This window comes from Mytilus californianus, unplaced genomic scaffold (genome assembly GCF_021869535.1).
Source record: "Mytilus californianus isolate M0D057914Y unplaced genomic scaffold, xbMytCali1.0.p SCAF_13, whole genome shotgun sequence".
Classification (NCBI taxonomy): Eukaryota; Metazoa; Mollusca; class Bivalvia; order Mytilida; family Mytilidae; genus Mytilus; species Mytilus californianus.
Window position 1 is genome coordinate 5,354,794 of NW_026262615.1, and position 19,337 is coordinate 5,374,130.

The window sequence follows — 19,337 nt, forward strand, 5'->3', positions numbered from 1 at the left end:
GAAAAATATCAATGACAATGTTAACAGGAACAAAACAATGACATGCTCTCATCTATATTATAGTTATTTAGGTATAAACAATGTACGTTTGTTGCATAAGTCTCTCATTGTTTGTCCTTTGGATTTACATAACATACATTGAATCAGGCAAACATAGTTTTATCCAGATTCTAATGAATTTAAATCTAGTTAATATTTCGCCAGGTAGTACAAAGTATACATTGCTAATGGAAGTTCATTTAATTATAAAAAATCTAATGTTTTATAACCTTTTTCAGGGCGCAAACCCACCATACAGAGACTTAAGTCTACTGCAATTCCCAGCCTATTTTCCTGGACCAAGCAAGAGACTGAATCGTCCGCAAAAAGAAAAATCAGGGCAGTTTCCTGTGAAAACAAAAGAACTAAACTTGATGAATATTGTAGTAGAAATCTAGAGGAAAGTTTTGATTGTAAAGTTGGTTTTCCTGAAGAAGTCAATGACTCATTCATACTGCAGAAAGGATTTATGACTGTCCACCACCAACTGCCGAGCTAATGTTGAGCTTTACAGATGGAATTACGCAAACACCATCAATGCCTATGTTTTCAGCAGAGAATTTTGAAATGAAGACATGTGACACAGCCATGCATTTTTATACCGGTTTAGAGTTGTATACTAAATTTTTATTTGTTTTGACCACACTTGGTCCAGCAGCACATTGTTTGAGATACATATATTTTCAAATTGATAGGGTGTCAGTTGAAAATCAGTTTTTTTATGACTTTGATGAAATTGAGGCATCATACAACCAACTTTGAACTGTCTAGATTCTAGATTGAATCTAGTGTTAAGAATATTGTGTATACATGGATTGTTTTTATGTCTAAACAGTGGTGTGAGGCTAACACTTGGCCATCTAGTGGTTTAGTCAGGTATTTTTCACCATCCAACTTCAAATTAAAGTTTCCTACAACTTGGATTATTATTGACGGCACAGAATATCCCGTGATAAAACCTAAAGCTCCTAGAGCTCAGGCAATCTTTTCATCAAATAAAAACAGAAACACTGAAAATTCTTGAATATTCGACACCTGGTGGTTTAGTCAACTATATCTCTATGTCACATAGAGCGAATTATTGGACTTGGCAAAACATACAAAATTCTAATAAATCCTATGAATGGAACTGAAACAAAACTTTCAACTGAAATAACATTTAGTTGTTTTATGTTGTGTAATTTTAGAACTTGTATTGTGCCAAAGGATGCATAAATAAAAGTGACGCAATGAATTTTGTTCTGATATATATATATTTACAATTACATGCACATGTAAATTGTAATGCATATAAAAATAAGGAGATGTGGTATGATATTCAGTGAGTTTATCAAACTAAAGTGCATAAGAAATGGGTTAAAGCAGTTACAGGTGTTACTGTCACCGTACAATCTCCAACAATGAGAAAAACTCGTACCCTGTAAAAAATTTCAGAGATCTTACAACTAAGTTTTGTTGTCTCACCTTGACTTTGGTGAATTTTTTATATCTGTTGATGTAAATATAAAAAAGAAGATGTGGTATGATTGCCAATGAGACAACTCTCCACACATGCACAAGAGACCAAATGACACAGAAATTAACAGCTATAGGTCACAGTACGGCCTTCAACAATGAGCAAAGCCCATACCGCACAGTCAGCTACATTGTATAAAAGGCCCAGAAATGACAATGTAAAACAATTCAAACAAGAAAACTAACGGCCTATTTTATGTAAAAAAATGAACAAATATAACAAATATGCAACACATAAACAAACGACTGAATTACACTTTTATAGGCTCCTGACTTGGGACAGGCACATACATGTACATACAGAATGTGGCGGGCTTAAACATGTTAGCGGGATCCCAACCCTCCCCCTAACCTGGGACAGTGGTGTAACAGTACAATATAAGAAAGAACTATAAAAATCAGTTGAAAGAGGCTAAACTCATCAGATGGATAAATACAAATACAAGTGGACGTGGTCGGGTAGTTGTACATCCAAACAACAAAAAGACACTAAGTACAAATCTGAGAGTACTCGCAGTTACTGACAGCTAGTTCAAAGCCACTAACAACTGATAAAAAAATCTTGCATCTAAGACTAAATTATCAATCCGTAAGCTCCCTTTAGAATTTTATAAATTTTAGATTTTACATTTCTGAGTTATGGGGTTTTATTCATTAAAAAAGGGGGGATTTTCCAGTTTTTGGACAACAACTTAAAAATGCTTTAAGCAGTTCACATGAAACTTTGGTGAATTATTTATACATTTTGTAGCTATTGATGTAATCTCCCTATTGATTTTCATAAATTTCAAATATGACATTGAGAAGAAATTGAACTTTATTTGTTTATAGTCTGGCAACAGATTTATTAAGTATTGCACAACAGCACAGTGTATTGCACAACAGCAAGAAATCTTTAATTGAATATAAATTCAATTCATATAACCGATTTCAAGTTCATTGACTACATTTATTCAGAAACTATAATATGTCAAATATTTAATTACAATCCAAATTCAGACCTGTATAAAGCTTGAATATTGTGTCCATTTTTGCCCCAGCTGTTCAGGGTAGTACTTCTGCGGGTGTATCCAGCTGCGCTCAGCGAATCAGTTTATTTCTTAATTAAGAACTCCTTTTTATACGACTGCAAAAAAATTTTGTGGTCGTATATTGGTATGACGTTGTCGTCGTCGTCCGGCGTTGTCATCCGAAGACATATTAGTTTTCGCACTCTAACTTTAGTTTAAGTGAATGGATCTCAATGAAATTTTAAAATAAGGTTCAATACCACAAAAGGAAAGTGGGGATTGATTTTGGGGGTTATGGTACCAACAGTTAAGGAATTGGGGGCCAAAAATAAGCATTTTTGTAACTTCCAGACATAACTTGTGTGTAAGTGTATGGATCTCACAAGGTTCCATATCACAAAGGGAATGCTGGGATTGATTTTTGGGGGTAATTGCCTCCAAATTTTAGGAATTAGGGGCCAAAAAGGGGCAAAAAACAAGCATTTTTCTAGTTTCATGACAATAACGAGTGTGCAAGTCTATGGATCTCTCTGACATTGTATCACAAGGTTCCATATCACAGGGAATGCTGGGATTGAATTTGGGGGTAATTGCCTCCAAATTTTAGGAATTAGGGGGCAAAAAACAAGCATTTTTCTAGTTTCATGGCAATAACTTGTGTGTAAGTGTATGGATCTTTATGAAATTATACTACAAGGTTCCATATCACAAAGGGAAAGCTGGAATTGAGTTTGGGGGTAATTGCCCAAAAAGTTTAGGAACAAGGGGCCAAAAATAAGCATTTTTCTAGTTTCCAGACAATAACTTGTGTTCAAGTGTATGGATCTCTCTGAAATTGTACTGCAAGGTACCATACCACAAAGGGAATGCTGGGATTGATTTTGGAGGTAATTGCCTCAAAATTTTAGGAATTAGGGGCGAAAAAGGGGCAAAAAACAAGCATTTTTCTAGTTTCATGACAATAACTTGTGTGTAAGTCTATGGATCTCTCTGACATTGTATCACATGGTTCCATATCACAAAGGGAATGCTGGGATTGATTTTGGGGGTAATTGCCTCCAAATTTTAGGAATTGGGGGCCAAAAAGGGGCAAAAAACAAGCATTTTTCTAGTTTCATGGCAATAACTTGTGTGTAAGTGTATGGATCTTTATGAAATTGTACTTCAAGGTTCCATATCACAAAGGGAAAGCTGGGTTTGAGTTTGGGGGTAATTGCCCCGAATTTGGGACCAAAAAGGGGCCAAAAAACAAGCATTTTTCTAGTTTCCAGACAATAACATGTGTTCAAGTGTATGGATCTCTCTGAAATTGTACTGCAAGGTACCATACCACAAAGGGAAGGCTGGGATTGAGTTTTGGGGTGATGAATCATAAGGGGGTTCAAAAAATTTGGGGGGGGGATTCTTTTTCCTTTTTTTTCTTTAAAATTTTCCATTTTAAATTGGTTATTTCTGATTTATATATAAAAGCAAATAATAATGATATGGTTTGAATAGGTAAATTAAATTTTTTTAAGTATCTTAGACCACTTTCATTCTGTGTCAGAAACCTATGCTGTGTCAAATATTTAATTACAATCCAGCTTGAATGTTGTGTTCATACTTGCCCCAACTGTTCAGGGTTCGACCTCTGCGGTCGTATCAAGCTGCGCCCCAGCAAAGCATTTTATTTCATTCATAAATTACTTTATGCTTGGAAATATAATTTTGCTTGGAGTTGAAAGAGTTGACATGTTGCAATGTACATTTACTCTACATAGTTCTATGGTACCAAATCAAAAGTTTATATAAAGAAAGAAGTCAAAGGTTTCCCATCATAGTTTAGTTACATACATTTTTTTTGTACCTGAGGTCGTTGAATATAGATCATTATATAAATAAGGAGATGTGTTATGATTGCCAATGAAAAAACTAAGGATTTTCTTATCCAAGGAATAGATTTCCTTAGCCGTATTTGGCACAACTTTTTGGAATTTTGGGTCCTCAATGCTCTTCAACTTTGTACTTGTTTGGCTTTGTTACTATTTTGATCTGAACGTCACTGATGAGTCTTATGTAGACGAAACACACGTCTGGCGTATTAAATTATAATCCTGGTACCTTTGATAACTAATTTGACTATAAACATAGATAAAAAAGGTACAAACTGGACATTATGCACTAGTTCATAAACAAGTGAGAACAATCGCCTTCATATAGTGCTCAGAATATGACATTCATAAAACTTATTCAATATCATTAGAGAACTCTAAATCTTAAATACTGAAAGCCACCTCTGATAAGTACACTGTACTATGCAAGATAATGATATAACTGGACTTAAAATACACACAACCTGTAATTAACTGCCTTTACAGCGCTTTCGTGCTTTGATTTCCAGCTTTGTGAGTTGAACCAGTGCAATTCTACATGTTATCTTTTCATTCTGGTGGAACATAGGTTTTGTATATAAGTAATTTTAATTTTAGGGAGTGTGCCAATCCAATAAAATTTGTCAAAAATGCTGAAAATTATATTATATTCTGTAGTAAGTGCATATTCAAAGTCATTTACATTGTCCAGCAGTGTCGAAGTCATTTACATTGTCCAGCAGTGTCAAAGTCATTTACATTGTCCAGCAGTGTCGAAGTCATTTACATTGTCCAGCAGTGTCAAAGTCATTTACATTGTCCAGCAGTGTCAAAGTCATTTACAATTGTCCAGCAGTGTCTAAGTCATTTACATTGTCCAGCGGTGTCAAAGTCATTTACAATTGTCCAGCAGTGTCTAAGTCATTTACATTGTCCAGCAGTGTCAAAGTCATTTACAATTGTCCAGCAGTGTCTAAGTCATTTACATTGTCCAGCGGTGTCAAAGTCATTTACAATTGTCCAGCAGTGTCGAAGTCATTTACATTGTCCAGCAGTGTCAAAGTCATTTACATTGTCCAGCAGTGTCAAAGTCATTTACAATTGTCCAGCAGTGTCTAAGTCATTTACATTGTCCAGCGGTGTCAAAGTCATTTACAATTGTCCAGCAGTGTCTAAGTCATTTACATTGTCCAGCAGTGTCAAAGTCATTCATTGTCCAGCAGTGTCTAAATTATTTACATTGTCCAGAAGTGTCAAAGTCATTTACATTGTCCAGAAGTGTCAAAGTCATTTACATTGTCCAGCAGTGTTTAAGTCATTTACATTGTCCAGCAGCTGTGTCAAAGTCATTCATTGTCCAGCAGTGTCAAAGTCATTTACATTGTCCAGCAGTGTCAAAGTCATTTACATTGTCCAGCAGTGTTTAAGTCATTTACATTGTCCAGCAGCTGTGTCAAAGTCATTCATTGTCCAGCAGTGTCAAAGTCATTTACATTGTCCAGCAGTGTCAAAGTCATTTACATAGTCCAGCAGTGTCTGGTAAGTGGTTGATTGGGCTTAAGTGCCCTTTCAGTCAACTAAGCACCTTCTGCCCTGAGATACAAGCTGGAATACTGAGAGTAAGCTTGCACAATATCCTCTCATTCTAGATATTGTTGTTACATACCTTTTTGTGGAAATGGCTTGAATATGGTGAAAAAGCCTTGCAATTGGTTTTAAAAGTTTAATGAAACTTTAAAAGTTGGAAACTTTACTTTGAGAAAGATCTCTCTCTCTCTATTTCAGTGGTTTAAGTCATCTTATCAAAATTTTTGGTGTCCAGTCATTGATTTTTTTTGTCTGATTGTTAGGCCATTGTTAGGCAATGTTATTCAAAACAAAGCCAGGCCATGCATGCCATGAGGTGATTAGGATATTTTTACCACAAGTGAATTTAATTGCCTGGCACAATAGACCAGTAATTCCAGATACTAGATTGGTAACTAGCTCATTATGATTTTAAGTTATTGAAAGCTTTGTAGGCAACAGTGCCATTGTCATGATTGCTGTCCTATCTGATTGTAAGTTTTACATAGCAAAAACATCAAAACATATTTATAAGATCGAAATTTTCCTTCTGTTTGCTCATGAGTTGCAGAGTATCTCCACTCTCTTTGAACAGGCTCATGTTTGGCTAACAAGTTTGAATTGTGAAATCTAAACTTAACTATCTGGAGTTGGGAAATATATTCAATCTATTCACAACAGAAGGAAAATCTACATTTATAATTATACGGCATAAAAGGACAATATATTATGTTGATATCAGATAACATGAATTCGTTGCCATATATTTCATCTGGTAGATAATCAATGAGAGATTATAGACTTATGTAAACAAGATTTGTCACCTGCATGTTGAAACTATTGTATACAGTTCATGGGTATTAAAAGTTCTGAAATAACTAAAGCAATAATTTGGTCACGACTTTGAAAAGTTCTGAAATTCATAACTATATTGATAATTCGGACAGAAAATGGATGATGTTAATTTACGTCTTTATTTTGTTTACCAAACTACATTATGAGCATCTTAAAAAGTTATGTAAACAAAAGTTACTTGAAGGTACAAATGTACTCTGTTGATAATAAAGTTTATCAAAAAGGACATTATTTGTTGGAGTTTCCAGATTTAATTTGTCCTGATATTAGAATTGTTGCGACTAAAGTGCCTTTCTCAAGTCAGGAGCCTGTAATTCAGTGGTTGTCATTTGTTGCTGTATATCATATTTGCTTTTCTTCATTCATTGTTTGTTTTTAGGCCATTAGTTTTCTTGATTGAATTGTTTACATTTGTTATTTCAGGGCCTTTTATACATTTGTAGCTCACTATGGGGTATGGGTTTTGCTCATTGAAGGCAGTACAGTGACCGATAGTTGTTATCTTCTATATCATTTGGTCTCTGGTAGAGAGTTGTCTCATTTGCAAACATACCTCATCTTCTTATTTTTATATTAAGCTCAAATGTAGTGTCCATACTTGCCCCAACTGTTCAGGGTTTGAACTTTGCAGTCGTATCAATCTGTGCCGGCGTAGCATTTTATACAGAATATGCGACACTTTCTTATTTATTACTACAAAATGTTCCACAAATTGTCTGAATTAAAGATTTGAAGTCTATTTAGTTAAACAAAATATGCGTTGGTACATAAGAGAACTGTTTTGATGACATATTTAAAATTCTATTTTTGTCATAGAATGTCGCAGGATAAGACTGTCTGAATGTAAATATGTTGTAATGTAAACAAAATAAAATTGAACATTGATTATACTTGGAAGTAAGTCAACTTATTCATGTATATGGTGTAGGGATTAAGACAATATAGATAATTGAAATTATTGATTATTTCCAGAATAGATTTAATGGGATGAATGTTATATTGGATAGAAGTGAAACAGAAAATAGATGTTGTTATAGAGAGGTGTTTCCCCTGGCTGGTCCACTACCGGTAGTCCAAGGTGTTCCCCTGGCTGGTCAACTACCCGTACTCCAAGGTGTTCCCCTGGCTGGTCCACCGGTAGTCCAACAATTCTTCTTGTTTATGGATTACATTAAAGTCATTATTAGAACAAAGGTGCACAGAAATTACATGTAAACAAGGATATCCTAGTGCGTATGTCAGTATTGATAAAGTCATCTGATAAAGGAAAATGCATGACAAATTATACTATCAACATGATCAACAAAACAAAATTCAGGATACATTTTGAGGGTTTATTGAGGAAAGACACGAAAGAAGTCTTTATGCACATGTTGCAAGTTAGCACAAGATCTAAAAACAAGGAATTATTTGAATCTGGAATAATTTTGAATTCTGGAAAATTGATTAGAAATGTATGATGAAAACTAACCCAACTGAATAGGGTTAGCCATGCACACATGGTTAAGGTTAATTTTACTTTCACTGATATTTCAGTATGAACTAACTTACCCCCCTTTTGTTGGGTTAGTTTTCATCAAACATTTCTTATCAATTTTCCAGAATTAAAAATTATTCCACATTCAAATCACTCCTTGTTATACCCCACGCAACGAGTTGCGGAGGGTATAATGTTTTTGACCCGTCCGTCTGTCTGTCCGTCCGTCTGTCTGTCCGTCAGTCCTGTTTCTTGTCATCGCAACTCCTCTCAAACCACACAACAGAATTTCGCGAAACCTTTTTAGATAATAATGACATACTATGTAGTTGTGCATATCGACAGGAAATTACGATTCAATTTTTTTTCCAGGAGTTATGCCCCTTTGAACTTATTTGCCCAAAATACTACTGCAACAGTTTGTCATCGCAACTCCTCTCAAACCACACAACAGAATTTCAAGAAACCTTTCAGATAATAAGGACATACTACGTAGATGTGCATATCGACAGGAAATTACGATTCAATTTTTTTTTCCAGGAGTTACGCCCCTTTGAACTTATTTGCCCAATATACTACTGCAACCTTTTGTCATCGCAACTCCTCTCAAACCACACAACAGAATTTCATGAAACCTTTTCAGATAATAAGGACATACTACGTAGATGTGCATATTGACAGGAAATTATGATTCAATTTTTTTTTTTGATACAATTTTTTTTTCTTACACTTATTTTATTTCTCCAATGACAATGTGGGGACGTGGGGTATGTGAGCGCGCTCACTAAGGTTCTTTCATTTGAAGTATTCTTAAGAATGGAAGTCCTTAATGAGGATTCCTAAATAAGATATTTGCACTGACATGACTGAGGAACATTTAAGTGCAATTAAACTAAAATTTCAAGTTGAAAAACTTTCAGTATTAAAACTAGTAAATAATATATATATTGGAACATGAATTAAGACATAGTAGGGGAGGTAATAATTTATATATTTATCTAATATCAGAATGGTCAGTCAGCAAAAGGTCACTAAAGGAAAGGAACATAATTACATGTTTCTCCTGCTAACTTAAATATTTCCACTTTCCTTGCTCCCAAACTATATGCAATTCCCCCCTTTTTTCCAGTACAGTCTTCTACTAAGCTTTTTGAAAAAGTATATATGGTAACACCTTCAGTTATCTCCCTTTAAATAACATTGGTTTTCTCTCAGTGTCATTTTGTAGATTTGTTTGCTTTTCCTTGTAGTGTTTATTATGACTTTCTTTGGATTTGGGGATGATTTTGGATGTAATAGCATAGAGGATAGATTTAAGTCCTGTTCTAGATATTCAAGTAAGATTATTTATATGCTTGCTGTTCATTATATTATGCATGAAAAAAGCACATCACTTGTTGCGAGTCCTATCTGTATAAAATGACAAAAGATAATTATGTATTTTATGATGATTGTGTTTTGTAGGACTGGCAGTTTGATGATGGTAATCCACCACCAGGAGAAGTTATAGACGAATGGATTAATCTACTAAAAACAAGGTTTAAAGAGGAACCAGGATGCTGTGTGGCTGTACATTGTGTAGCAGGATTAGGCAGGTAAATACTAAAACAAGGTTTAAAGAGGAACCAGGATGTTGTGTGGCTGTACATTGTGTAGCAGGATTAGGCAGGTAAAAACTAAAACATGGTTTAAAGAGGAACCATGATGCTGTGTGGCTGTACATTGTGTAGCAGGATTCTGCAGGTAAATACTAAAACAAGGTTTAAAGAGGAACCATGATGCTGTGTGGCTGTACATTGTGTAGCAGGATTAGGCAGGTAAATACTAAAAACAAGGTTTAAAGAGGAACCAGGATGCTGTGTGGCTGTACATAGTGTAGCAGGATTAGGCAGGTAAATACTAAAAACAAGGTTTAAAGAGGAACCAGGATGCTGTGTGGCTGTACATTGTGTAGCAGGATTAGGCAGGTAAATACTAAAACAAGGTTTAAAGAGGAACCAGGATGTTGTGTGGCTGTACATTGTGTAGCAGGATTAGGCAGGTAAAAATCTGATTTTAATGTAGATTATTATTCATGGGAAACTGATAAATTGTCATCTTTTAGATCATTCGATAATACATTTTACCATAGCAGTAACAGAAGTTCATGTTGTCTAAAAGAATTTTTGTGGTACTTACACTAAGTGACTAATTTGGAATAATCTGAAAATCCTAGTATGGAGCAAAAGTATTTACTCATGTGTTGTATTTATAATACTTGAAAGGTATTTCTATCAATAATTGTCTGAAATACCTCACAGTACACAAATCACATCAACCACTAAAACCTGACTTCTCAGGAAAAAAACAGACAATTAAAGTAAGACAACAATGAACAACACATGGTCCAGATAGACTGACTTTGAAAATGAGGTGGGGTTGCGCACAAAATCCCCCCTTTGCATATTTAGACCATATGTTTTGTAAATAAATCACAATAAAAAACCCGCAATGGCAGCAATCATCATCTTGAACAAAGAAACGAAAGACTACCGGTACTTATAATTTGGAGAGCAAAGTATAATTGTATTCCCTACATTAGGAAGCCAGCTAGTTAGTACATTTTGTACTCTTAAGAAGAAGGAACTTCATACAACTGGATATTTATTAAATAATTCATACTATATTTTATATTTTCAGAGCTCCAGTTTTGGTAGCATTAGCATTAATTGAATGTGGAATGTTATATGAAGATGCTGTAGAACTCATCAGACAGTATGTATACAGTAGATATGAATAAAATCATCCCTATATTCTCAAATTTTCCTTTGATCTTTTTTTGTGCCAAATAATTTTCCATATCACGTTGCTCCTGTAATATTGAATTTTCTCAGTCGAGTAGAAAGAGAATGTATGACATCATAAAACTACGTCATTGACATTGCCTAGGAAAATAGTGATAAACAGATTATCAATTGGCTTTCAAACTGAAGGATGTGTCTGGGCTACATCTCATCTCAAGGCTGCTCTTCGATAAGATTTTAACCAGGAAACTCCCTTTCGTTTTAAAAACCATTAATGATATATAATTCTTCACGATAAACTTTTGAATCCACAAGCCTGGAGCTCAATTTTTCCAAAATTTTAGTTGGATTCTGTTGGCTTGTAGAGAAGAATTTATCAAGCCCGAAAGCAATTTTACAAGCCAGGGCTTGTGGTCTTGTGGTTAGCATGAAGACTTCATAAATATTAATAAAAGGAAAAGAGGGTTACATGTCAATGAGATGTGAATCAAACAACTAAAAACCAAATGACATCTAGTAGTCAACATAAGGTTATAGACATGCTGTTTTAACTATATCAGATATTACCTACAAATGACATCTAGTAGTCAACATAAGGTTATAGACATGCTGTTTTAACTGTATCAGATATTATCTACAAATGAAATCTAGTAGTCAACATAAGGTTATAGACGTGCTGTTTTAACTGTATCAGATATTACCTACAAATGACGTCTAGTAGTCAACATAAGGTTATAGACATGCTGTTTTAACTGTATCAGATATTACCTACAAATGACATCTAGTAGTCAACATAAGGTTATAGACATGCTGTTTTAACTATATCAGATATTACCTACAAATGACATCTAGTAGTCAACATAAGGTTATAGACATGCTGTTTTAACTGTATCAGATATTGCCTACAAATGACATCTAGTAGTCAACATAAGGTTATAGACGTGCTGTTTTAACTGTATCAGATATTACCTACAAATGACGTCTAGTAGTCAACATAAGGTTATAGACCTGCTGTTTTAACTGTATCAGATATTACCTACAAATGACGTCTAGTAGTCAACATAAGGTTATAGACATGCTGTTTTAACTGTATCAGATATTACCTACAAATGACATCTAGTAGTCAACATAAGGTTATAGACATGCTGTTTTAACTGTATCAGATATTACCTACAAATGACGTCTAGTAGTCAACATAAGGTTATAGACATGCTGTTTTAACTGTATCAGATATTACCTACAAATGACATCTAGTAGTCAACATAAAGTTATAGACATGCTGTTTTAACTGTATCAGATATTACCTACATTTCTACTTCTCAGGAAGAGGAAGAAGACATTTAAGTTTTTGTTTTGATAACTTTTTTTATAAGGAAATGAGGAAAAGTTAAATAGATCAAGTTGAAGAAAACTTATATCTGACATGTAGGATGCCCTTAGAACAGGATCATAATTTATGTTTACTCAGTGCTTCCTTCTTATTGTGAATATTTTTAAGGTTTCATTTTAATAAGAATTATTCTAAAACATTGACTGAAAATTAATACGTAACATTACAATTCATTTACCAATAATACCAGTGAAGACCAGGGGCCTTAGTCTTGCGCATTCAGAAAATCGGAAAAATTACAAATTAAAACTTTTTTTTTAACATCACCTTTAAAAGTGTGATATTCTTGTATATACTGCAGCTGTGCTATTTGCGCAGTCAAATTGCATTGATCGTTTATCGCCTTGTTTATGACGTTGAGTTTTATTTATGACGTCAATAAACAATACAGGTCCACGGAAATTTTACGTCTTCCGCTTCAAATAAATAAATGATGGTTTTTACCCTAAATATTTCATTTGGAACAGTTATAGGAGTTGCAGTATATAAAGAATAACCATACATTGTTTCCAAATGTCAATTTTATTTGTACTCGGCTCAAAACAGGATAGAAATACTCTGCAAAGCCTTGCTTTCTACCTGTTTCTAAGCCTTGTACAAATAAAATTTATATTTCGAGACAATGTATGGTTATTTTATATATATTCTCTGATAGGCTGAAATAAACTTTCTATATCCAAGTCACTTAATATCAGCAAGTCAAGAAATAATAAGGTTGACAATAAATTAACATGAATATGATGTTGAAGGGTAATATTTAAGGTTGACAATAAGTTAAGATGCGTATGATGTTGAAGGGTAATATTTAAGAATATATGTAGAAGTAAGGGAGTCTTTAAAGCTATAAAATACATAGATGATAACAGGAATGACCAAAAATATTTGACATTACTACAGACCACACTAACCAGCAACAGTTGATTACTTAATTACGAAAAATATATAAACGAGGAAAAAAAAATATTTAAAATGTATGGATGTTTCTGATTCTATGATTTCAAGGTATGCTAAATACTAAAGAAATGATTTCTGTTTTCAGAAAAAGGCGAGGAGCAATCAATGCAAAGCAACTTGCCTTCTTGGAACATTACCGTCCTAAATCAAGACTCAAACAGAAAGGAAACGGCCACAACAAGCCATGCTGTGTCATGTGATTGAACACAGACACACAGCTTAAAGTGTTCAACGCGATTATTGCCCTGTGTCAACCATACTCATTTGTTCATTATTTGTCTTTATAACATGATTAAATATAGGTGGAGTGTATGTCATCCACCATTTAATTGGGGAAGTGAAACTATTTTTATACTGTTTATTTTATTTATAGAACAGATATATATAGCAGCAACAAGGGTTCTCTCTAATTCTACCACTTTTGCTTTTATTTTACAATTGATTATAAAAATATGTTCCGATGATTTGTTCTGAAAATTAATTTGATTATATTTGCAGGACTGTTCCATTAAAACCTATATGTTATCAAGGAGAGACACTTTAAAGATAAAGCCAAACAAAAATATAGTTCTGTTTCCTACCCAAAAATTTGATGCCTATCCTATCACATTTATGGACATTTTTATATTTATTACGTTTAAGTCCACATTTGAGTTAAGCACTCTTAAATTCTAGCACATTTTCCTATAATCTACAAAAATGTTTAAAATTATAAAATTATTTGACCCATATTTCTTTCTTATTTCTTCTTCCATGAGTATATACATGATATATATATATAACCACACTACATATTAATTTTCAACACTTAAGGTTGGGCGTGAAATATAAAGTCCTACAATATAAGTTTAAAATGTATATCTTGAAATCTGGTTACCTTCCTTGGTTTCCATGTATGTTTTATGGAACAGCCCTTTGTATTTTCATATGCTTGATATCATCACACTTATGTTTTATTGTTATTCATTAGAAGAACTCTAGTAGGAGTTAACAGTAAGACAAATCCATGGTTTAGAAAAACATTTAATTTTCATATTTGTCTAAAAATGATGTCAGTATCAGTAACTTTGACTGCTAAACATATAATGATTTAATGACTAAGACATTTAAATGTTGTAACACAATAATACATAATAATAAACCTGGCAGAAATTCTTATGTCTTCCTGATATAGTACCAGGAAAGTCCTGGATCTCCAAACATTTTATTAAATTTTTGGTATTTTTGGGAAATGATTTTGCAATATAGAAATTCTTAATTTGACGAAGTTTTGTAGTTGTCGAATGAAAAGTAAGAATTCACAATAGCTTTTGTTGAAAAAAGAAATATTAATAATTTTTAGGCAGAATTAGGGATACTTGAAATTCTATTTTATCAAAGTGTATATAAATTATATATGTCACCACAGTTTAGTGCTATGTATAGTAATAAATGATTCAAAGATTAAAACTAATTACAGATGATTTAATAGAGGGAAAATGGGAATTTGTCACTATCAGTGAAGAGGCTACTTTGGGGTAATACATCTTTTATCCATTTATATTTCCAGTAATTGATTCTCCATGTCATTTCACTTTTTTCATATTTTAGCGTCATAAGGCTAGCGTTACAAATTTCAGTAGATTTTCATCAATAACTGATTTCTAGTTATACAGAAGTGTGCTCACATGTATTACTTCCCTTTGCAAATTTAATATAAATATAACATAATTATATAAGGAGCTGCATATTTAGAGGAATTTGATATTAAAGAATAGCATTTTTTTGTATTGAAAAAAAAACACCCGAAAAAAACAATAGAAAATATACGTTGATCATTGCATATATGCCTAAAATTTTCTTAAAAATTTATTATTTATGTATTAAGATTTGAATAGGGACTGTAAACAAGATACTTTAACCTCATCATTCCAAGGTATTCTCTTTATATTATCAACATTTTTTAAAATTGTATGTTAAATCCTGATCATTGCAGATAGGAGAAATCAGGAATTCAATTTTTTGTTTCAAGTGGCAGAAATTTTCAATTTGACATCATTAGTTTTGATATCATAAAAATTGTTAGTATGCTAGACAAAAAGAAGTACAAAATATGTAGTCTGTTTAAATCATAAATATAAAGGAAAAAAATCCTTTACTCCTGACTTGACAGAGGATGTATGAAAAATATCCTTGACCTTTAACTTGAAAAAAAACCAAACTAGTAAGGTGTTAGTTTTTATTTGTGATATATTAATACTAAATAACCAAAGTGAAATAATGTATTTTTGTTAATATTTATTTCACAAGTTGTTTGAAAATTAGATACCCTTGAAATCAAATTAATGAACGAATAGAAATGGGGAAATCCATGTAATGTACATACGAAAAAAGATGAGATACTCTTCAGTGAGACGGCAACCAAACACAAATAACAAATAGACATCTACAGGTTATCATACAGTGTCCAAATCTTACTTTCTGGATTCTAAAATAAAATGTCTTATAAGCAAGGGAAGTAAAATATGTAACCTATAAATAGATTTAGAAGACACTGAATAAATCTCAAGTTATGAGAAAAAGAATGGAAATCTAGAAATAAATAAATGCATTATTACATAGCCTTAAAACTTGCCTTGAGACATGTATACTCCATACTCAATCCAATGACCATTAGATTGGAATGTGGTTAGGTTTTAATCCCATTATTTAGTGTTTTATTGTCAAGCAAAACTATCAGCTATTTATATCATATTGTGTTTTAATTATTTACATGTATGTCATGTGAAAAAAACTTTGCCCTTTTTTTCATTTATATCATGAATTGTATATGTAGATGCAAGTGCAGATTTATATGCCAGAATACTTTATGATTCTAAAGCCATGTCCATTTTCATTGGACACCTGAAAAATTTATGTACAACAAAATCCAAGGATATTGAATATCCACTTGTATAGAACTGTATTGAGTTGAAATTTTTATAAATTAAAAATATAGCTTGTGCATTGTAATTGGTGCATTAATATGGTCTTCAATGTCAAAGCTTATTTTTACAATTGCAGTAAACTGTTTTATACATCCAGTTTTAACAGTAAATTGAAGATAGCAAGAATTAAAAAAAAGTACATTTAGTATCCTTTAGTTCCATCAATTAATTCTCATTTGTGTACCCCTCCAAGGAAAAGGTGTTTTGAGGCTTAGAAATGCATAGGTGTGGGATACCATTATTGATCACAATTGTCAATCAATTTGTAAAACTGTAAAACATGTAGCAAACTTAACACCAAAAATAGTTTTATTCCCAGTGAGTAGAAAATAACTTCTTTGTTTAAAATATCTTTTTTGGCAAAGGTTTGACATATGTTATTTATTTCTTTAAAAAAGTTTTTCATCAAATTTCTAATATTTTGTGTAATTTGCCTCTATTCTAAATTTACTTTAATTTTACAGCTGTGATTTCTAAGCATATATGGTATATTGAAGTATAAGATTTCACCTTTAGGCTTGCAAAATTTGAAAAAAAAAGAAAATTCAGTTTGTGTCTTTTGTGTGGCATAAATTTGTTGTTTTTTATGGGGTAGTTGTTAAAAACACCAAATTGTCTATTTAAACATCAGTTTATAAATATAATGTCTTCATGGTAAATTCACTGTATTCTGTAGTTAATATTAAAAAAAATACAAGAATCTCAGTTCCTAAGAATTTGCCCTTGATTAATGACCTTGACATACACCAGACATTCCCTCCCAAGTTGCTGCCTGTTTGAACATGATACGTCAAGGTTCCATATTTATTTTTCTGATTCATTGTTTGCACATATAAAATCATGTTTTATATTTTAAAGTTCAAATTGAGATTGGTTTGATTGGTGCTTTTATTGTAAGAAACCAGCCAATGAAGTCACTGGTTTCAGTCAGCCAATGAAATTCTTTGTTTTAAATATTTATATTTATCAAAATTGCTGTAAGTTTTGTTCCTAAAATTTGTACATATATATTACAAGGGCAATATGAATTCTGAATAAATTTTGAGTCTAATTTTTTGTTTGTTCTTCTTGTCACAGTTGAAGTATTCATTTGTATTTCATTAAAATTATCAACTTCAATATTTTTGAATGATTTGTAATTTTATGACCCGTGGTAGACAAAGATTATATCAATTTCTGTTTGTCTGTCTTTCAAAAATACAGCAGTTGTCTAGACTACCACAGGAGATTGAATATTTGTGTTTACTTATTGAATGAAGTATTTGTAGTTATTTGATGAGACACTAATCAAGTTTCCAGTTAGTTGTAGTCAACATATTTTTTCTGACTTGGTTTAAAGTTACTATACGCCCGTTTACGGGACGTATTATGGTATACCATTGACCGTCCGTCCGTCGTCAACATGTCGGACATTAACTCAAAAAAGCTTTAACCAATGTGCATGAAACTTTGGTGAATTGTTTATATCTATTGACGTTAGCTCCCTTTCGTTTTTTATAAATTTCAGATTTACCATTTCCGATTTTTGGGGTTTTGTTCATTAAAAAAGGGGTGATTTTCCAGTTTTCTGACAATGACTCAAGAACGCTTTCACCAACTTGCAAGAAATTTTGGTGGATTGTTTATATCTATTGACATGAGCTCCCTTTTGGATTTTTATAAATTTTAGATGTAACGTTTCCGAGTTACAGGGTTTTATTCATAAAAAAAGGGAGATTTTCCAGTTTTCGGACAAAAACTGAAAAATGCTTTCAGCTGTTCTCATGAAACTTTGGTGAATTATTTATAGCTATTGATGTAATGTCCCGATTGATTTTTATAAATTTCAAATATGACATTGAGAAGAAATTGAACTTTCTTTGTTTATAGTCTGACAACAGATTTTCTAAGTTGCGCAACAGCACAGTGTATTGCACAACAGCAAGAAATCTTTAATTGAATATAAATTCAATTCAAGTCATATAACCAATTTCAAGTTCTTTGACTACATTTATTCAGAAACCTATAATATGTCAAATATTTAATTACAATCCAAATTCAGACGTGTATCAAGCTTGAATATTGTGTCCATTTTTGCCCCAACTGTTCAGGGTTGGACCTCTGTGGGTGTATCCAGCTGCGCTCAGCGAAGCAGTTTATTAACCAGTCTGTCATATAAGTCAGTCCATCAGTCGTTTTCATTTCAAGATGCCTACTCAAATGCTTTAGATCACATAACAACCTTACTTGGATATGGTCACATATAATACAAGGAAGATCCCTATCAATTTTGAGGTTACTATGTCAAAGGTCATCGTTGTAGTTACTAAAAGTAGTATGAAACTTGTGCAGAAAAGTGTTTCCACATGCTAATCAAATGCATGTGCTACACCTTGGATTGCAACCATACTTGGATATAGGGTCACATATAATGAAGATTTCTTTTTGAATACCTCAAAGCTAAGGTCAAGGTAAGTAAAAATAGACCAACAAATGTGTGCAGATACTTAATCAACTACTACATATGGGATTGCATCCTTTCTTGGATACATGGTTACATATAATGAGAGGAAGATCTCTATTGATTTTGAGGTCCCTCAAGGTCATGGTCTAGGCACTAGATATAGACCTTAATTTATGCAGAAAAGGGGTTAACATGCTAATCAAATAACACATATTGGATTTCAACTTACTTGGATATATGGTCTTGTCACATAAAACAAGAGGCAGATCTATATTGATTTTGAGGTCAGTATGTCTAAAGTCAAGGAAAAACTTATTTTTTAGAAATTTGCTCAGAACAGTGGTTTTAGGATCCTTACTCAAATACTACATATGGAACTGCAACTTACTTGGGTAGTCGAATATATCTCTATTGATTTGATGTCACTTGGTCAAGGTCATAGTTACTAAAAACAGATTATGTTATACATTATTGCTGTCTGAACAGAAA

At 32.7% G+C, this 19,337-nt stretch overlaps 1 protein-coding gene across 2 annotated transcripts in view; it reads left to right on the forward strand.

Moving 5' to 3' along the window:
- The window catches only part of LOC127723072 (protein tyrosine phosphatase type IVA 2-like), a 52,725-nt gene extending 35,269 nt beyond the window's left edge, over window positions 1–17,456 (forward strand). For both annotated transcript variants that reach the window (XM_052229514.1, XM_052229515.1), the window contains exons 4-6: window positions 9,777–9,907; window positions 10,992–11,066; window positions 13,525–17,456. In XM_052229514.1, coding sequence (XP_052085474.1) covers window positions 9,777–9,907; window positions 10,992–11,066; window positions 13,525–13,639 — 321 coding nt within the window. In that variant the 3' untranslated portion in view covers window positions 13,640–17,456. The remainder of the gene's footprint in view (window positions 1–9,776; window positions 9,908–10,991; window positions 11,067–13,524) is intronic.
- The last annotated feature ends 1,881 nt before the right edge of the window (window positions 17,457–19,337 follow it).